Raw genomic sequence first — 17399 nt, 5'->3', positions numbered from 1 at the left:
ATATGAATGACCTGCTTCCCATGCAAATGTTGGTGTCTCGTTACCCACGGAAACCATAACTGAAAAGCAGAAAAGAAAACAGGTGGATATGGGGCTTTGTTTCCAGTGTCTTAGATGAATCTTCCAGGTCCTTCACTTTAGCTTTTTGCTGATGTTGTCACACAAAGACCTTGGCAGTGTGTCAAAGGGGAACCCTGTTTTTCATGGGGAAGACAGGAAGAAAAGAAGGGGAAGGTTTAGGAATGAGGAGGGAAGAAAATTAACTGGGCTGAAGTGATGTGAGATGAGAGACCAAAAACCTAACAGAAGCACTTGTCTGTTTGTGAGCTTTACTCATTACTAGAAACTCCTTTGTTAACTGTTTCTCTGTATATTTATCCACTACTCTCAAGCCTCTCTGCTAAGCCTACACCACACTCAAAGCCTTTCCTTTTTCTCTCTTTGCTTGGCAGATTGTGAGCACACTAACCATGGAAAACAGCAGTGCATCAGGAATCTATTACTGTGTGGCTTCAAACAAGATCGGCGAAGAAGAGAGGAGCATTGAGTTCTACGTCTCAGGTAAACAACACAAGAGACACTACACAAAAACTAGATGCTGATGATCTGGTTTACCTTAAAGTTTTATATGGCTGGTGAGTGCTCACTAAAACTTCTGGGAAACCCTGCATGTTTTCAGAGCACTCCCAATCACACAGTCCCAGGCTCTTCACCACATGCAGGGTTGGGTCCTGCGTCAGTGCACAGCTCAGTTTGACGTGCCCAGCATCAGACCTGATGCCCCGTTTGCCCTTTTCAAGCTGCAGATGCAGGCCCTGAGTCTAGCTGCCTGTGTCTTAAAGCAACACTATGACATTTCAGCACTGTCCTCATGAAACCTCTAGCAAAAGCTAAGTCCTTTGTAGTCTTCCAAAGGCCTGAAGCCTCTCCCTGACTCAGGAGAACGGTTGGTCTCCAATTAAGTCAGCAGACATAGCAAAGGTGAGGAAGGCCAATATTCAGACCTAATCCAGGGCTGATATCACTGGGAGTTGTTGTGACATTGGATCCCTGCCTGAGCAATTAGCCTTTCCAGTGCCCTTTAAGGAGGGAGGAGGTGGACATGCTATTTCTCCAAAGAACACAAATCCAAACAAATATCTGCTTAACCTTTCAACACAGAAATTCTTTAGTAGTGAGATCAAGACCTACATAATGCTTTTAGGAGAGATGGGAGTTTAAAAAAAGAGAAGAGTCCAGGGACAGCCTTGTTCAAGTGCTTAACCAGAACAAACTGAATAATTTCTGTGCTCACTTTCTGGATGAGTGGATGTTGGCTGGTAGAATTTGCATCAAAATAACAATTTTTAGAACAAAGAGTGCAGAAGTGCCCTGGAAGGTAAATGTCTGATTCTCACTACTTGGTTCCTTCCCCATGAAGCAAGTTCTGACGGCGAAGCTTGCTTGTGGCAGTGCTTTGCACTCCTCTGCCTCTCTTGCGTTCTGTGTTGTTTGACTCCATTGCTGTAAAGTAATTCAGCACATTCCAAATCAGGCTAACCGAAAAAGGGCTCACTAAACATTGTTACCATTCTTATTACACAGAGGTGCTAATACGAAAAATGTCATCCAACGATAATGAAGCTGGTGCCATATGGGGGAAAGATTTCACCTCCACTTACAGCTTCTTTGTACTACCCCAATGCCTTATGGAGACAGAAGAGGGTTTAAGCCTCCAAAAGATATTTTCCAAAGCCCTAACTCTTATGTACTCGGGAAAAAGCTCTTCAAGGTGCACTTTTGGGAAATACGGCTCAGACATAAGAGGTCCTCAAGATGCCTAAGGCAGGCTGAAGACCAGCTATTAATTTTACACTTCACCACTTCCAAGTGTTGAGTCTTCACATGGGTTTGTTTCTGCCCTGAATTCTGCCAGCTGTTGTGTTTGGATGGGTTACTCAAAGCCGTATGTTCCCAAGCTATTCACAGTACTTTGTAATACTTGGTGACTAAAACCAATGCTGCAGCAACTAAATAAGCAACTAGCATAAGGTCAGATTCAAAGGGTTAGATCAATCCACGCACCTTTCACAACTATGTTTTATTTTAATAATAAAGTTAGGTAGGGTTTTTTTCCCCCACAGTGAGCTAGTATTTCAGAGGTTTTATTTTAAGATCAGTCTAGCAATGTTTTGAGACACAATGTTTTAATCATGTATTTTTAATTAGGAAGAAAATTAATCACTGGACAAAATTACTGACAGCAGTTATGGTGGAAATGTTTCCACCAAAACAGACCAGGAGGTGAATAGGCCTTGGCAAGACAGATATATTCTTGCCTGTGAAGAAAAGACTGTGAGTCTGTGCCATTCTGGGGAAGAGGTAGATGCTGAATGAGCACGACTGACTTTTATAAGTGCCGTGTTTAAAAATAGTTGTGTTTATGGATTAGAAAGAAATGAAATCTTTCTAAATGTGGCCATCCCGATCCTAAAGTAGGTCATGTTGCAGTGGTAAAATAGCAGCAGAGTGACCTGCTGCTGGGTTTCTTTACATGATGGTCCTCTGCTGAGTAATGCATGTTACTCCAACAAGTGGGCAGGCTGGTATAAGAGCTGCTGCTGAAGGTCTGCCTCTCAGATGAAAAAAAAGCACTGTCTGCTGCTGAGTGCACTTGGAGGAGGCTAAGTGACTGCCAGGTTACTCTCACCAGGAGTTGCCTCTAGTCTCAGTGTTGGAGGGACATTCAGGGACAGTTTGTGAGCTACCAAACAGGGCAAGTCCAAAAGCACAAGGCTCTAAGCAGGCCACTTCACAATTGCTCAGCTGATTAATTTTATGCAGATTGAACCTAAAAGCTGAGATAAAGGCTGAGTTAGAGTCTGAGAGCACACAAGCAATGTGTAGGCTTTTAGGACAACATCTAGCAAATGTTCGTAGCACTTCACAGTGCTCTGTTCTCTGCAAAACAGCTGCTAGTTGTGGGACTCCACAATTAATTCAGCAATTTGTTGATTTTAAAGACCTGATCTCCCATTATCACCTACCGACAAACAAGCTGGTGGATCCTGAGCTGCTTTCAAACATTTTGGCTGAATTGAGCTTAATTAACTTCTCCCTGGTAAGAAATCTGAAGATGATACAGAGCCTAAACTCTCTTCTTCCCTCAAAAAGTCATTCCACTAGGTCAGGGTTGAACTGTTTTGTCAGGACATGGCAAAGTTCTACAGGGAAACTTCATCAGGTGTGGTCTGGGCTGCACCTGCTTTCTGGGGACATGCCTTCCTTCAGTCTGGTGTTATCACCACCATATTCATTCGAGAAAAATGTATTTATCCCAATGGAATAATGTTAACAGCCGTTTTGTTCTTCCACTGCAGAGCCCCCACAAAAACTCCCACGGACACTAGAAATAGCACTGGTATCTATTTTTAAATCATTTCTTTGCCAGCAGAATTCATTTCAGTGAAGGGTCAACAGGGTTTGGAGATCACGCTGAAACCAAACCATATAAGGGGTCCAACATGATGAGAAAACTTATAATTCAGTGACAGCCCTGAAACCTCTCTGAGCTCTTTCTGCAGATGTCCTGACTGTCAACGTCCCACTGAAGCTCTCCTAAAGCTGTTCATGGCAGCAGAAACTCCCATAGCAATGTAGTAGCAGTGTTATCCATCATGCCCTGGCCTAACTCTTATTCCAGTATTTTTGTTTTGTGTAAATCCTTTTTACTGTTTCTTGCGGAAACAAAATCCGTCTCCTGCCTATCTTGCCTACCACAGTTTTGACACCAGTGTTCCCATTTAAGTCAGATTACTATTTTGTCATGGGCAGAGGCAATGTGGGCGAGCCATCAGATGCTCAGAACTGCCTCATGTCATTGCCCACCACCGGTTACGCACCAAAGGACGCTCAAGGCAGACTGCAACCTTCCTAGTGCAGTGAAAAGCTGACCTGATGTCTCCTGGAGGCATTCTCTGCCGTGAACAAGTATTATTTACCTTCTAATCTCTTGTCTGCACCTTGGAAAGGGCAACTGTATATTACTGTAGGTCCACAGTAAATAAAAATCTAGCCTTTGTATGATTGTACTACATACAACAAAATGGGATCCCACCCATATGAAACCTCTGAATGTTCTTGGAATATAAATGAATTATGATAAGAATAACAAATAATAACAAAAGCTCTTTTTCAAGGGCTTATCTGATTGCAAAAACAACTCAGAAAAATGGAGTTAAAGATTTATACCAGAAAGAAAATACTATATTTCAAATATGAGATAAAAATCTGCTATCAGATACTAGAACAATGTATGAACTGGGCTGTTCTACAACTGCTTGCCACTCTCAATTTGCTTATTCCTGACATGTTTACAGGATTTATGAAAAGCTCTGCGCTGTTTCAGATGGTAGGGCTCACCCTTTCTTTTTCTCACTCTCCCTACATGCATATGCCTGATGGCAACCCCCCCACCCTGACAGGCACAGGGATGGAATTTGGGAAAGAGCAGAAGTTTTGAATTACACAGATTATTGTGCAAAGCACAGGAAATTAAAACCAATTAATTCCTTGTAAATACAAATGGAGCCAGACTTTCTTTTGATTTATGCTGACTTTTTACCTTCCCCCAATGGCTTATTTCCCTATTTTGCCATGGAATCCCGCACAGTCGAGAGTGAAATTCGCGGCTACTACACTGTAATACAATACGAAAGACAAATGTTTGGTGACTGCTGATAAAAGAGAAAAGGCCCCATGGTGCATTCTTTTAGCCAACTTATTAGGAGTCTTATAAAACACTGTATCTGTTCAGAGAGAAGAAGTTAATCACTGCTCAGGTTCAAGATTGTGTAAGCAAAGTAGTCTAAGAGATGAACTGACTTCTAATGTGCTCTCAAAGCTGCAGTTACTCCCCAGATAATCCAGGTAGGAGGAGGAAAGAGAGAGGAGAGCAAGAGAGACTTTTTTTTTCTCTCTTTTTCCTTCCACTGTAATGAAAATCAATGAATATTCTATTGGAGCTGAAAGAGCTTCTTGAAAGGCTAACAAGATGGAAGAGAATAGCACAGGTTCCAGCTAAAAATATTCAGAAAGCTAAATAAAAAATGTCAGTAGAAGAAATGATAAGAAAAACAAGCCAGGCCTCTGCTCCCAGAATGTTAAGTTGGTAGAAAAAACCCTGCACTGGTGAAGTCCAGCAGCAAGGCAAAACTATCGAGCATCCTTCACAATTTAGGGCTTGGAAATTAACACATCAAATTCATTGGGAATTTTCACCAAAACGTGAGAGATCTCTGGGGGCTCCAGCCCATGCCGGCACTGCCATACACAAGCCCATGCCGTATCCCCAGAGATGCAGTATTTCCCCTGGGGTGGGCTTTTTCCCACAGCCATTCAGGGAATCTCACCCTGCAAAACAAACGGGGCTGCAAGTTGTAAGAAGAAATTCTCCTGAAGAAAAGGCTTCCTGAGAAGCAGAAGCAATGGCAAATGGGACTGCCAGCCTAACCGCTTAAGGCCAAGGTTTAGCTTGCCCTGCAGATTTGCAGGGGTTCACTGTGTTTTACCCCGGGTAATATGACCAAACTCCGACCTCATCACTTTACCTGGAATCGCTTTATACTTTCACTGAGACCCAGCATTTAGGGTCGTAGGATAATTCAGGGTGGAGGGGATCTCAGGAGGTCTCCCAGAGCATTGAGCTTACTAAAGAACTGAGTCTAACCCAAGATTCATCTACCTTAGTACTATAACTCTTGCTGGAGCAAATAGCAAATGCTTAGAAGAGAAACTAAGAAAAAGGCAAGTTAAGAGGGCACTTCTTCCCTATTTTGGTTTGACAGTTCAGGAGAGATACTGAGATGCTGCTCATGCCACATCCCAGTGTTTTCACTGGACCTTAATTCTTACTGTTTAGAGAAGTTCTGCTGGCCTCAGACTTCCCCCCCTTTTTGATAAGCATCATCTTGACATGTTGGAACCACAGGACATCAGATGTGAAGAATGGATGTATTACACAAGTCAGTTTGAGCATACAGCTAGCACTGAGCAAGAAAGAGAGCAACTGAGCCTAACAAAACACTGCATAAAATAAACTGAAATTTCATGAAAAGGAAATAAAAGAAAAATAACAATTTCCACAGCTGTGGCCTGAGGGGTCTCTTCTCTTTTTGGATCTTTTGTAAAACATTTCTGGTGCCAGTCTTTAAAAACCATGGAGCAAAGCTTATTGGTTCTATTCCAGATGACTTGTGAAGAAGAGAGACTTTTAATCATATCTGAAAGCTTCTTCAGGGCTCTGTATTTTATAAATACATGGTTTATTATAAGGCAGATTGGTTATTTCAACGGCCTCGCTGTTTATGCTCAACTGTACCTTCGGCAGAACTTTTTGCAAGAGTTTGGAGTGTGAGCCCCTGGCCGAATTCCAGCTCCCATGTGGAATTTGTCAGATTGCAAGTGCAGTGCATACTTGCTCCCCTTTAACTTCTGTCCTTTTCAAAGTACCATCCATTTCATCGTAGCTTGAGAAAGCATCTTACTAACAGCTTGGTACTGAAGTGACAATCTATCAGATTTATTGCAACACTGTTCACATTCAGAAGGTAATCCAGAGCAAGTCCTCCCAAAGTGTCCCATCCCCATACTACACCTGGTAAAATTTATAAGGGATTCCTCATAACTCTCAGCTGCTTGAAAATCCTGACCTAACAGACAGAAGAATAATTCCGGGTCACTGTGGTTATAAATGCACTTTTGTTCAAGTCTGCTGGGTGGATAGATCACTGCAACTAACAAAATAAAAAGGGAAAAGAATATCTTTCAGCCACAATTTAATTGTAGGTCTCTGGTGGCTAATGCAGTAATAGGAATGTGTCTGTAGGCCAGACTCTGGCATTCTACTCAGAAACATTTTTTCTTGTCTTCAAATGGATTCCGTTCACCACTTCAGGAAGATTGGTCTTTTTTCTGGAGTGAAAAGTTACTAAAAATATAGCAAGAAACAGCTTACTCTTTTGTGGATAGATTGGACTCATGCCTCAAAGTATTTCTCTGCTAAATATAAAGGCCTCAAGGACTTATACATCGTTAGATCAGTTAATCCATTCAGTGATCAAGTAAATATCCACCAAGGCACATGTGATGAAAATAAATATTGGCATAGTTGAAATAAGAGAGAATTGGGAAGATTGTTCAGTGGTGAAGAAAGAGAGTGTTACTTCTCAGAAATGGGAATAGGTCTCCCTATTCTCATGCAATTATACTTTCAAGCACTGATTGCAGACAGAAAGAGAAGAGCTCATGAACACATTTGTCTACCTGGATAGAAATCTCTCTTGATTAAACTCTCTTAGTCCATTAACTACTTCTATTTATAAATGTTCAATTCATTACCTGAAAATGTAACGATTAGAATACTGAGGGCCAGACTACCAAAGGTCAGCACTGGGACGTGAGAGGTACATTCACTTACCTAATTCACAAGCACCAGTGCCTGTTTGCACATGCAAATGGGGGTCTTATTAAAATTGGCACATTCCATTATGGCTGGTCTTTGAAATTTGACCATCAAGGTGCAACCAGGCAGCCAAAGACCTTCTCAGTTGTGACTTAGTTGTAAACATGTTTTCTCTTCCTCCTAGATGTGCCGTTTGGGTTGCAAACAGACCCACGAGTCACAACCATTGTGGGGAATGACGTCCGGCTGACCTGCCGGGCCTCCAAGTACATCTACAGTCACCTGGCCTGGTATTACCCCTCCTCAGAGGCGGCTCTCAGTGACTCAGTGATCAAGAAAACTGACACGTATTCCATTTCTTTGACACTGGTCATTACTAACGTCACGAAGGAACAGAGTGGCCTCTACAAGTGCAGAGCCCAGAACCAGCACAACAGCACCGACACGCTAGAACAGCACACTCAGCTCCTCGTCAGAGGTAGGTCCTGCCAACGGGAAATGGCAGTGGGACATGCTATCGTTCTGCTGCAGGAGCAGAAATGCTGTGCATCTGCTTCTCCCTTTGAAGCTTTTCAAAGCAGAAGGTGCCCAGCATTTCTTAGGGACTGTCCTAATATAGACTTTGTGCTCTGGTTTGGTTTTTTTTTCACATTACTGTATGTGGATTGACACCTAGCCATACATATTTCTCATCCAGCCGCTGCTGGTTTTGTATAAAATATTTGCCTTACACATAAAGGTGATTTCAGCTGCATTTTATCTTCCTAACTCCATGCTGGGTGCAGATATAGGGTTGACTGAGGAGAAAAGGCATCACCCACCATGTTTCTAACAGCACAACCCTGTCATTTGGGACTGTTACCCCAGATCTATATGACTTTGGTAGAAGATTCCACCCACTTACAGCTTGCAGGATGATCTAGATACCTAAACAGATTTGGACCCAGCAGATGTAATCACAAATGTCACTGGTCAAGTGTATAATCAAGTGACACATACCATTTATTCTGGGTAAATGGGATGCACTTTGTTGTAATAACAGTATTTTCTTATTTATACCCAACCCCCCAGCTCTTTTCTTTTATTTCCATAAAAATAGTAACACTACAGATCCCAAAGCCTGGTTTCCTTGGCTATGTGAACATAAAGGGCAGGACACTTCTTCCGGTAGAAACTCACTGAAAATTATAGTGAAGAAAGCGAGTGATCGGCTCTAAGCCGTCTCAGAAGAAAAAGTGCTGCTGGAATGGGTGAATTTATTAGCTATTTTCCAATGGTGAAGAAAACCCCAAAGCACAGAACTGGTGTAGAATTGAAATAAACAGCAGCAAGCCAGGGTGCACGAGACAGTCCTTCAGAAGCTGAATTAGACAGTGATTTTCAAATTGGCTTCTCCGCTTACATTAATTGCTAATGAGACACTGAAGGGACAGCTATGCTGCCATAAGCACTTGTCACTTAGGTAAAAACCAGGCCATGCAGTGCTGGCTTCATCTTTGTTTAAGCGAAGGAGCACATTTGCCCATGCAGTCTCTACCCCGTGCAGCCAACAACGCTCTCACAGTCCCTTCCCCCTCCATGCAGGCACACACGCAAGGAGAAAATGCTCACCCACGCCACAGCTGTGGCTAGCACGGCTCTGATACCTGAGTGGGAGGTGATTTATTTTAAGAAATGGCATGAGCACCTGCCTCTTCCTGAAGTGCGGAGGAAGGGAAAGAATCTCACCCTGGTATTACAGAGTGCTAGCGGTTTGGCTTGTCCCCACAGCCGGTACCGGAGCCACCTGTCAGCATCATCTGACATGGAGGCACTGGGCTTTCTCTGCACTCTGCATTCAGGCAATTCACTTTTCTCTCCCTTGGCAGATATTTTTATTCATTTAGTCAAATTTCCACCTACACAGACACCTACACATGATGGCTATGGGAAAAACACAGCTAAACTGGGAATACATCCATGGGAGAACTGGAACCTTGATCACATTCCTCAGAGAATTACTGGGGCCTGTTATTTGTCTGGCACGTGTCAGAGAGGCAATTCTTCTGGAGAACATGCGTGGAAATGCCCCTCCAAACCAGCCCTGCTTCCCCTGTACAAACAAGGTCTTTTAAATGTACTAGCACCCATCAGCTACTGGACAGTAGCAGGTTTTATGCATTTTTTTATGCTGTGCTTGTGATTGTATTCGTTGCTTTCCTGTTCCTTTCATAAATGAACATAAAGTGGAGGTTAACATGCTTTGTAGTAAGTAGATAACTGCACTCATGATGGAGGACACAAAATCCTTAGAACGGTTTCCTCTTTGCCTCCTCCTCTCTTTTTTTGCATTCACTCTGCATTTGCTCTACCCACTCACCGTCCTCTGTTTTCTTCAGAGGATGAGAAACTCAAGGAGGTTCAAGCAGAAGCCAAATCTAAGCTTAGTCAGTTTGAAAATAAGCCAAATGAACTCACCCACTCCTCCCATAATCTTCTGGAGGATTTTTGCTACCACTCATCAACCAAATCTTTGCCACTTCCAGCCCAGAGAGGCCATGCAGGTGGCCAAAGGAGAGAAGATGGCAGAGCTGTGGGAGGTGCCTCCTGAAATCTTACCGTGTACTGTTTTCCTTTGTGACTGTAGCAAAGGCAGCACCGTATGTGATACAAAACCTCACGGATCTGGAGGTTAACATCAGCGGCAAGATCATTCTGGAGTGCAAAGTCAGTGGAACACCAGAACCTCAGATTACGTGGAGGAAGAATGGCTACCCCATTTCAGCAGCATCAGGTGAGTGTACTTGCTTCCTGAGCGTGCTGCAGTATTGTACGTAACACGGGATAATGAACTTGCAGGTTCACCACAAACATAAGACCTACAACTCCATGGCTACTGCAGGAACGGCTGAGTCAGGAGGGTATACACAACCTCAGAAAACACATGCACAAATCCAAATATATCAGACCACTGCAGTAGTCTCCAGCTAGGACTTTGAGGTCAAAGCTGCCAACCAGTTGCAACCCAACGCCTGCTTACGCAGCTTGCCTTCTGCATGTGGCAGTGTTCATGTCTGCAGAGTCAGCCAGATAGTCTGCATACTTTAGCATAGCATTAGTAAATCAAGGAGTACAGTGTGCTGCTGTTCAATCTGCTTGTGCCAGACAACAGTTTGTGTACAAAACTGAGACAGGGTGTACCTGCTTGTCAGGTGGGTCTGAAAACACAAGCCTGAACTGTCAGATATCCTTGGGGCCTGATCAGAATGTGTTGCAGCAAATTGTGGGCAGTCACCTAACAGTCAAGTCCAGGGCATGCCACGGCATATTGCACATCCTTTCTTTATCTCCCACAACTAGTAATGAGAATGAATATGCTCAACTGGTACAGAGCAGTACAGGCACAGTGCTACCGTGGGCAGGGAGCATGGGCTCCCTTACCTGAGCCTGGAATTCCTTCTCAGCTCTCTGCCCTGAGATCTCCTATAAATCATGGAGAATCCCATGTCCGTAGCTGGTCCTGTGACTTTAATTTTGCATCTTGGACTAGGTAGGAAATCTAGGATCATCCATAATTCAGATCAGACTGTTCCGAGAGAAACTCTTTATAGCTACTGAAATTTTATAAATAATTCTAGAGGGACAAGCATGTAACTCATCCAGCCAATGGAAACATAAATAAAATATTTGGAAAAAACACCTCAGGGTAAATATTTCAGCACAGTGCATGGCAAGTAATGTGCAGTACTCTTGTTAACAACAACAGGATTCATAGGCAGAACACCCAGAAACTCAGAATGTCCTTCCCTTTTGGATTCAAAGCCTGACCTGTTTCCCTATTTCTGCCCCAAACATATCCTTAGTGAAACAGATGAGCTCTCAGTTTTATGCTACAAATCAGGAAAAATTAAATGTGGAAAGTTAATCAGGAAAATTAAACGTAGAAAAGCCTCACATAGGTCATACCTAGGCAACCTCCCTCTTCTCACTCTGCCTCTAGTCCCCAGCTGCCTGTGAATCCAGGATTGCTCCACACAGTGATTTTTCCAGGGACATGCATAACCTGATTTCCATGTTCCACGTTAGAACTCCCATCACTTGTCGCAGCCTCCAAGACATCGACTTTCTCCAATTAATTTCACTAAGTTCCCTTTTTTTCCAGTGTATCTTATTAGTATCAGAAAACCTATCTTCCCATCACTTCACTAACTTCCACAGAAGTTTTCTCAGGCTCTGTCTGCTCATAATAAATTAACAGCCATATATGCTGTTGGTTAAATGATCCCCAAGCAATTTACACACATACTGAGGTGAAAAAAAACGTCAAGGAAAGGTTATTGCCAGACCACAATGAGGAGCATAGTGTTAAAATGCCTCCTAACAACAGTGCATACCAGGCCTGCATGGATGGGAGCTGACTTTCAGTTCTCTGCCTCCTAAAAGCATTTGTAGGCAGGTAGGTTATTGTGATAATATTAACTGAAATCCCTTACAACAGGAATTTCCATGGAAAATAATACCCTGGTCATTGAGCGAGTGAAAAAGGATGATGAAGGGCTCTATGAATGCAAGGCATCCAATGACATGGGCCAAGACAGCACATCAGCCTTCATTAAAATACAAGGTGAGTTCCAAGCTAAGGCGAGATGCATATATTGTGTTGGACTGATGAGAACTATTGTTCAGTCATAGACTGCCTACATTTAAAACTTGGTTGTACATTTAACCTGCAGGTTCTGAGGAGAAATCCAACATTGAAGTTATCATTTTGGTCTGCACTGGTCTAGCCGCTACCCTCTTCTGGCTTCTTCTGACCCTATTCATTCGGAAACTGAGAAAAGTAAGAGAGCTTTCATATTGCACAAAGGGTCTTGGATTGGGCCCAGTTTATGTGTAGCATCAGAGTTTAGGGCCAAATGTTTGGGACAGATGGTAGAAAAACTGTGCAAAATGTTCCTATAAAATTTCAGTCCAAGATTTCTGCTGATAGTCCTTTAACTTCTCAAGCGATCACTTGCACTTGTGAGATTTCTACCCGCTTCCATGGTACCATAAAATCAAGGTCCTCCCTCTTTATGAGTCAAACTGGCTTGCAAGATTAGGAGACCGAAAAAAATCCTAAATCCCCTAAAATGAGGGCTTGATTTCAGCACTTGTCCAATAAGATTTCTCTGAAACATAGGTATTAAAGGGGGCCCTGTTTTAAGAAAGATCCTAGGATGTTTGCTCTAGAAATGAGCTCAAACCACAAAGCTTATTTTGTCTGCAAGTCTTGCTATTCTTTCATCTCCCTTTTGTGACTCAAAAAAGTAAAGTTTCAGTAAAGTTCCAAGGAATTTAGGTCTGTTTTTCCTAAAACAAACAGTAAACAGAAAGGCAACCACAGCTCTCTGCTCTGAAGCTCACCAAACTACAGTTTCAGTGCTGATCCCTAATACTGGCGTAAAGTTTCCCCTCCTATTGCAAATATGGTGATTAAATTAATGTTTTCCTCCTTGACCTCAGTTTAACAGAGTTGTGGACAACAGTGAATTTCCTATTACATTTTACACCCGTGCAAGTCTGTTCACAGGACCCACCAAATCACAGTTTCTCACTGAGCAGCATTACAAGTAGCAGTTTTCACCAGCTTTCAGTTTTAAATTGTAATAAGCAATAGCCATGAAGTGGATAACCCTGGAGAATCGAGCCTGCGAAACAAAATACTACGAAAATGCCAAAATGCTCTGTAGTGCACGAGGAAGTGCAGCTCGTGGCGTTCCCACTGAAAAGCACTGATTTCCTTAATAGATACAGGTAGAAGACAGTGATAGATTTTGTGTCCTCAGAGTGCTTACCAACATTAATCAGTGACTCTTCCCAACACCTATGAGTGGCAGGCATACATAAACATTTATTTCCCAGATATAAAAAAAAAGCGAGGCAGGAAGCTGAAGTGATGCATTCATGGTTCAGAATAAATTTCAGAGCTAAGTCTGGAATTCAGGGAACTCCCCAGCCAGCACTCAGTCCTGTAGATGACAGCTCTCCCATTAGAATTGCAGGGTAAATAACGTGAATAATTTCTCCACACCCTGTTTTTAGCCTGATGCCACAGATATTAAAACAGGATACCTGTCAATTATAATGGATCCCGAGGAAATGCCTCTTGATGAGCAGTGTGACCGTCTTCCCTATGACAGCAGTAAATGGGAGTTCCCAAGAGACAGACTGCGGCTGGGTGAGTGGTTTGGGTATTATTGCTGTAAAGAATGATGATTTCTAACGCTCCTCAATTTCAGTGGATCTGTTGCATAACTCAGGAAGCAGCCTATCATTTAGTGCCAGTCTACAACCATCCTTGGGGAGAATTGGCAGTGAGTCACAGAATTCAGGATCATCCTTAATGGGGGGTGAAACAAGGGATTTAGTAGGAAAAGCAAAGATGTTGTCTCTCTCAAAATAGCTACCACCTCTTTTTCTTTCCTGGAGAAGTGAAGCCAAACTCTTGACAGGGAAGAAAGGTACCTCCAGGTACTGTCCCTGCCAAAAGTATGGTTTCACACCCACAGAGGAAAAGGAAAAGAGAAGTCAATCTGAAAGGTCTTTCAGTGAATTTTATTTTGAAGAAATCTATCAATTCATCAAATAATCAATTCCTTATCACTCGTTTGAACTTGGCTTTGAGTTGTAAAGAGCTATCATGAAAAAATGAACCAGATTTCATTCAACAGCTCAGCTCACTGGATGATGGAGCAAGAAAATGTAAAAAGCAGGTTGTGTTTGTATAGAGAAACAGTAACATCTGTGTGCAATGATGAGTGTAGGGAATATATCTGTATTTGGGAGTGCTTTTGGTGCTTTAGCTGGAAAACAAGGAAGAAGGAGGAAGACAGACGAAAATAACAAAAAATGAGATGATGGTGGGACATAGGGTCAAACTAGCAGAACCAAAAAGCCAGACCATGATGCCCAGTGTACTCTGCTGCATCGTGGGTCAGAGCCCTCAGAGCACACTAGGTAATACAGGCATGCAAATTCAAATGAAAGGGAAAATAAAGAAAGATTATAATCTTAAATTCCATTTAGTATAGCTTTTACATCAAATAAATGTCAGTAACTGAAGGGTTAAAGGGTTCTGACTGCCTGAGTGCCTTAGCTGGCTATCTCCATGACTGTGATTCATGAGAGATCAGGGTTCCACAATTCTACGTTTAATCCAAACTCTGACTTTCCTGGGCTTCAGGACAACTATATGTAATGTTTTTACCCTTAAGCCATATATATGTATTCAGCCTTGCCTTCAGCTGAATGCAGATTTATTTATTCTACTCTGTTCTATCACGTACTGTATTGCATTAAAGTTATATGGATATAAATCATACCTTTTATATCCATATACTGCAAATATGTGATACAGGCTTCTATTGACTATCGGTCTACGTCTACGTTGTGCCTGGGCACTGGAGTCTTGTATTTCTTGCACAGCTGAGAATGCATGTTTCCCTCTTATCTGATGCAGACTGTCAAAAGTCCCCTTTGGCTCATTCTTGACTCTTGCTTCTCTAGGTAAAACACTGGGTCATGGTGCTTTTGGGAAGGTGGTGGAGGCGTCTGCTTTTGGCATTGATAAATCTTCAACCTGCAAAACAGTTGCCGTAAAAATGCTTAAAGGTACATATCCCTCTGAGATTCTCACAAAACTCCTCAGGGAACCTGTGGGCAATGAGGTTTCCAGTTCTCAGCTCCAAACCAGTCCCAAGTTCATTGTGTTCAGAAGGGAGTGGGTTTGTCATATGGGAGCAATTAGTCATTATACAGTGGATGTTAACGTGTAGGAAATGACAAGCGGGCTCCATGCTGTGCTGCTGATTAAGTCTTGTATTCCTAGAGGAGGAAAACAGCAGCTTCCAGGTCTGTGGGGTTAGGAGGGAAACAGATTACAGAATGTAATTACATTAGATAGTCTGAAATTGGATCTAAGCCTTCGATCACAGCCCTTCCAGATGTAGAACAGTTCAAGGGGTTGAAAAAAAAGCAATGCCAAGGGAGTGAGTTAGAGACAACTGGCTTGCAATTATTGAAATTAAGGAAAGCTTTTGCCATTCAGTGGTGGGGAAGGGGGGAACTTGGAGACTATTCTTTCATATTATATTGACATACAAAGCCTCTGTAGCCAGCTTATGAATAAATGCATCAGTCAGTACATTGACTACTTGGGTTGGAGGTTTTTAACTGTTCACTTAGGATTTTTTCAAAGGTACAATCAATGCTCACTGGATGGCTTTTCATAGCCCACATTGCTCTGCATTGCTGCTGCATGACAGTATTAACCCCTGCAATGCCATGATTCAGCAACTTCTATCACAGTATTTGGCTTCTGTTGATAGCTGCCTCTCCTGATGCTCTGCTACTTCCCATCTCTCTGAAATTTCAAAAACATCAGTTTGTCACCTGTCTGGACCTCCTCCGAATCTGGTCTTCCTTCTCTGCATTAGTCAGTAGATCTTCAGATCATCTTCTTTCCTGCTGTTGTTTCTTCTGTTCCATGCCCATCTCCAGATCCCTGAAATATCCTAGAAGCTCCTGATCCAGACACACTCCCTTCTCCATACAAAACTTACTGCCCTGGATAGCTCTGGGTTTTCATTCACTTCCATGCTGTGCTTCCCAGCTGATCCTCATGTCAGCTCTACCCTGCCTGCACATATTCAGCAAACTATTTGACAGTTCCTCCATCATTTTACACCTTCCTCCCCCAGTGGAGGCAGCAGCCTCCTGCTCTAACCTGTCCCTCCCCAACTAACATGCCCATAATTCATCACTTTCGTGAATAAAGCAGGTTCACTAGTGTGAGGCAATCCATTCAGGAAAAAAAAAAAAAAAGGCTCTGGAGATGTCTGCATTTCTGTAATTCTAGCATTATCTGTCATTTCCATGAAGTAGGCTGCTATCAGTTCTGGGTTGAAGGCTAAAACTTAATGTGCAAGATTGTCTAAAAACACTTCTGAGGCTGTTCTGTTTAGATTTTGCCAGGCATGTGTTCCAGCTCATGCCAGGGTAAATCAGGAGTAATATCACCCATGTACACACCCATCTACAAACAGTGTTGACTGAAGAAATCTTGGGCTTGGACTAGCTCCTGCTTTATGACACAATTTGGTGAAAGATTTGTTTATGGAGAATTCTACAAACAGATAAAGAGGTTACATTTGTCACAGCAAATGATCTGTTATGTAACTGTTTCTTCATATTTAAATCTTACATGATGCAAAGGCAAAACCAGAGGACACAGGACACAGCCCCTTTTGTTAAAATACATCACGAAAGTTTTGGAAAGAAGGCGGAGGAAAGAAGCCAGCATCCGAATAACATTCTGGTCTGAGTATGCCTGCCTTAGCTTTGGCAGCAAAAGAGAATGAAACTACAGTATAACTGGCTAGCCAGTGCTTCAAGCATCAAGTTCATGGTTCACACACAAATATGGCCCCCTCTGCTTTGCTGGAAAATGTATTTCTTGGGTCGATGAGCTCTCACAGGGCTGAGATTTAGTAATGCTGAACATTCTTCAGTACATTTTGGGACCCAGCTTACAGATGTGTTGGATTCCTCCATCACCTGCAGTGGAGAGTTGCTCAGTACTGTGGGAAAATATATTCTGAGGTATTGTAAAGAAGTACTGCTAAACTGCACATCACCATTCTAGATGGAGGAACACGCTATTCTGTGTGCTATTGTTGCTTGGAGTAGTTGACTCTTCCTTTGCAAGCTTGCAAAATTCAGTCCTTGCAAAGGCTCTCTGGTATCTGATTTGGGGGGAGGGTTCTCCTACAGGACAGTGACCCTCCATAACCCATGCTAGAGAAAGGAAGAGTCACCCAAAAGATAAAGTGTTATTCCACTTCATAAAGGTCAACAGACAATGAAATGGATGAATTATTATCTGTTTTAAGAGTCTGAAAAGCAAAGATACTGCGAGTAACCTGGGTGGGTTTTGTTT

At 42.6% G+C, this 17399-nt stretch overlaps 1 protein-coding gene and 1 long non-coding RNA gene across 2 annotated transcripts in view; one reads left to right on the top strand and one right to left on the bottom strand.

Annotated features, from left to right (window-relative positions):
• LOC142415088 (vascular endothelial growth factor receptor kdr-like) overlaps window positions 1-17399 on the top strand; it is a 144436-nt gene that overhangs the window by 93173 nt on the left and 33864 nt on the right. The window contains exons 12-18 of the mRNA XM_075513086.1: window positions 453-561; window positions 7626-7919; window positions 10068-10214; window positions 11919-12044; window positions 12154-12260; window positions 13505-13640; window positions 14969-15073. Coding sequence (XP_075369201.1) covers window positions 453-561; window positions 7626-7919; window positions 10068-10214; window positions 11919-12044; window positions 12154-12260; window positions 13505-13640; window positions 14969-15073 — 1024 coding nt within the window. The remainder of the gene's footprint in view (window positions 1-452; window positions 562-7625; window positions 7920-10067; window positions 10215-11918; window positions 12045-12153; window positions 12261-13504; window positions 13641-14968; window positions 15074-17399) is intronic.
• LOC142415092 (uncharacterized) overlaps window positions 14791-17399 on the bottom strand; it is a 99058-nt gene continuing 96449 nt past the window's right edge. Inside the window, exon 3 of the long non-coding RNA XR_012777288.1 lies at window positions 14791-15041. This is a non-coding gene — a long non-coding RNA (uncharacterized LOC142415092). The remainder of the gene's footprint in view (window positions 15042-17399) is intronic.

This window comes from Mycteria americana, chromosome 10, assembly GCF_035582795.1.
Source record: "Mycteria americana isolate JAX WOST 10 ecotype Jacksonville Zoo and Gardens chromosome 10, USCA_MyAme_1.0, whole genome shotgun sequence".
Lineage (NCBI taxonomy): Eukaryota > Metazoa > Chordata > Aves > Ciconiiformes > Ciconiidae > Mycteria > Mycteria americana.
The sequence above is the reverse complement of the archived record's forward strand: the minus strand, read 5'-3'. Positions and strand labels throughout refer to the sequence as shown.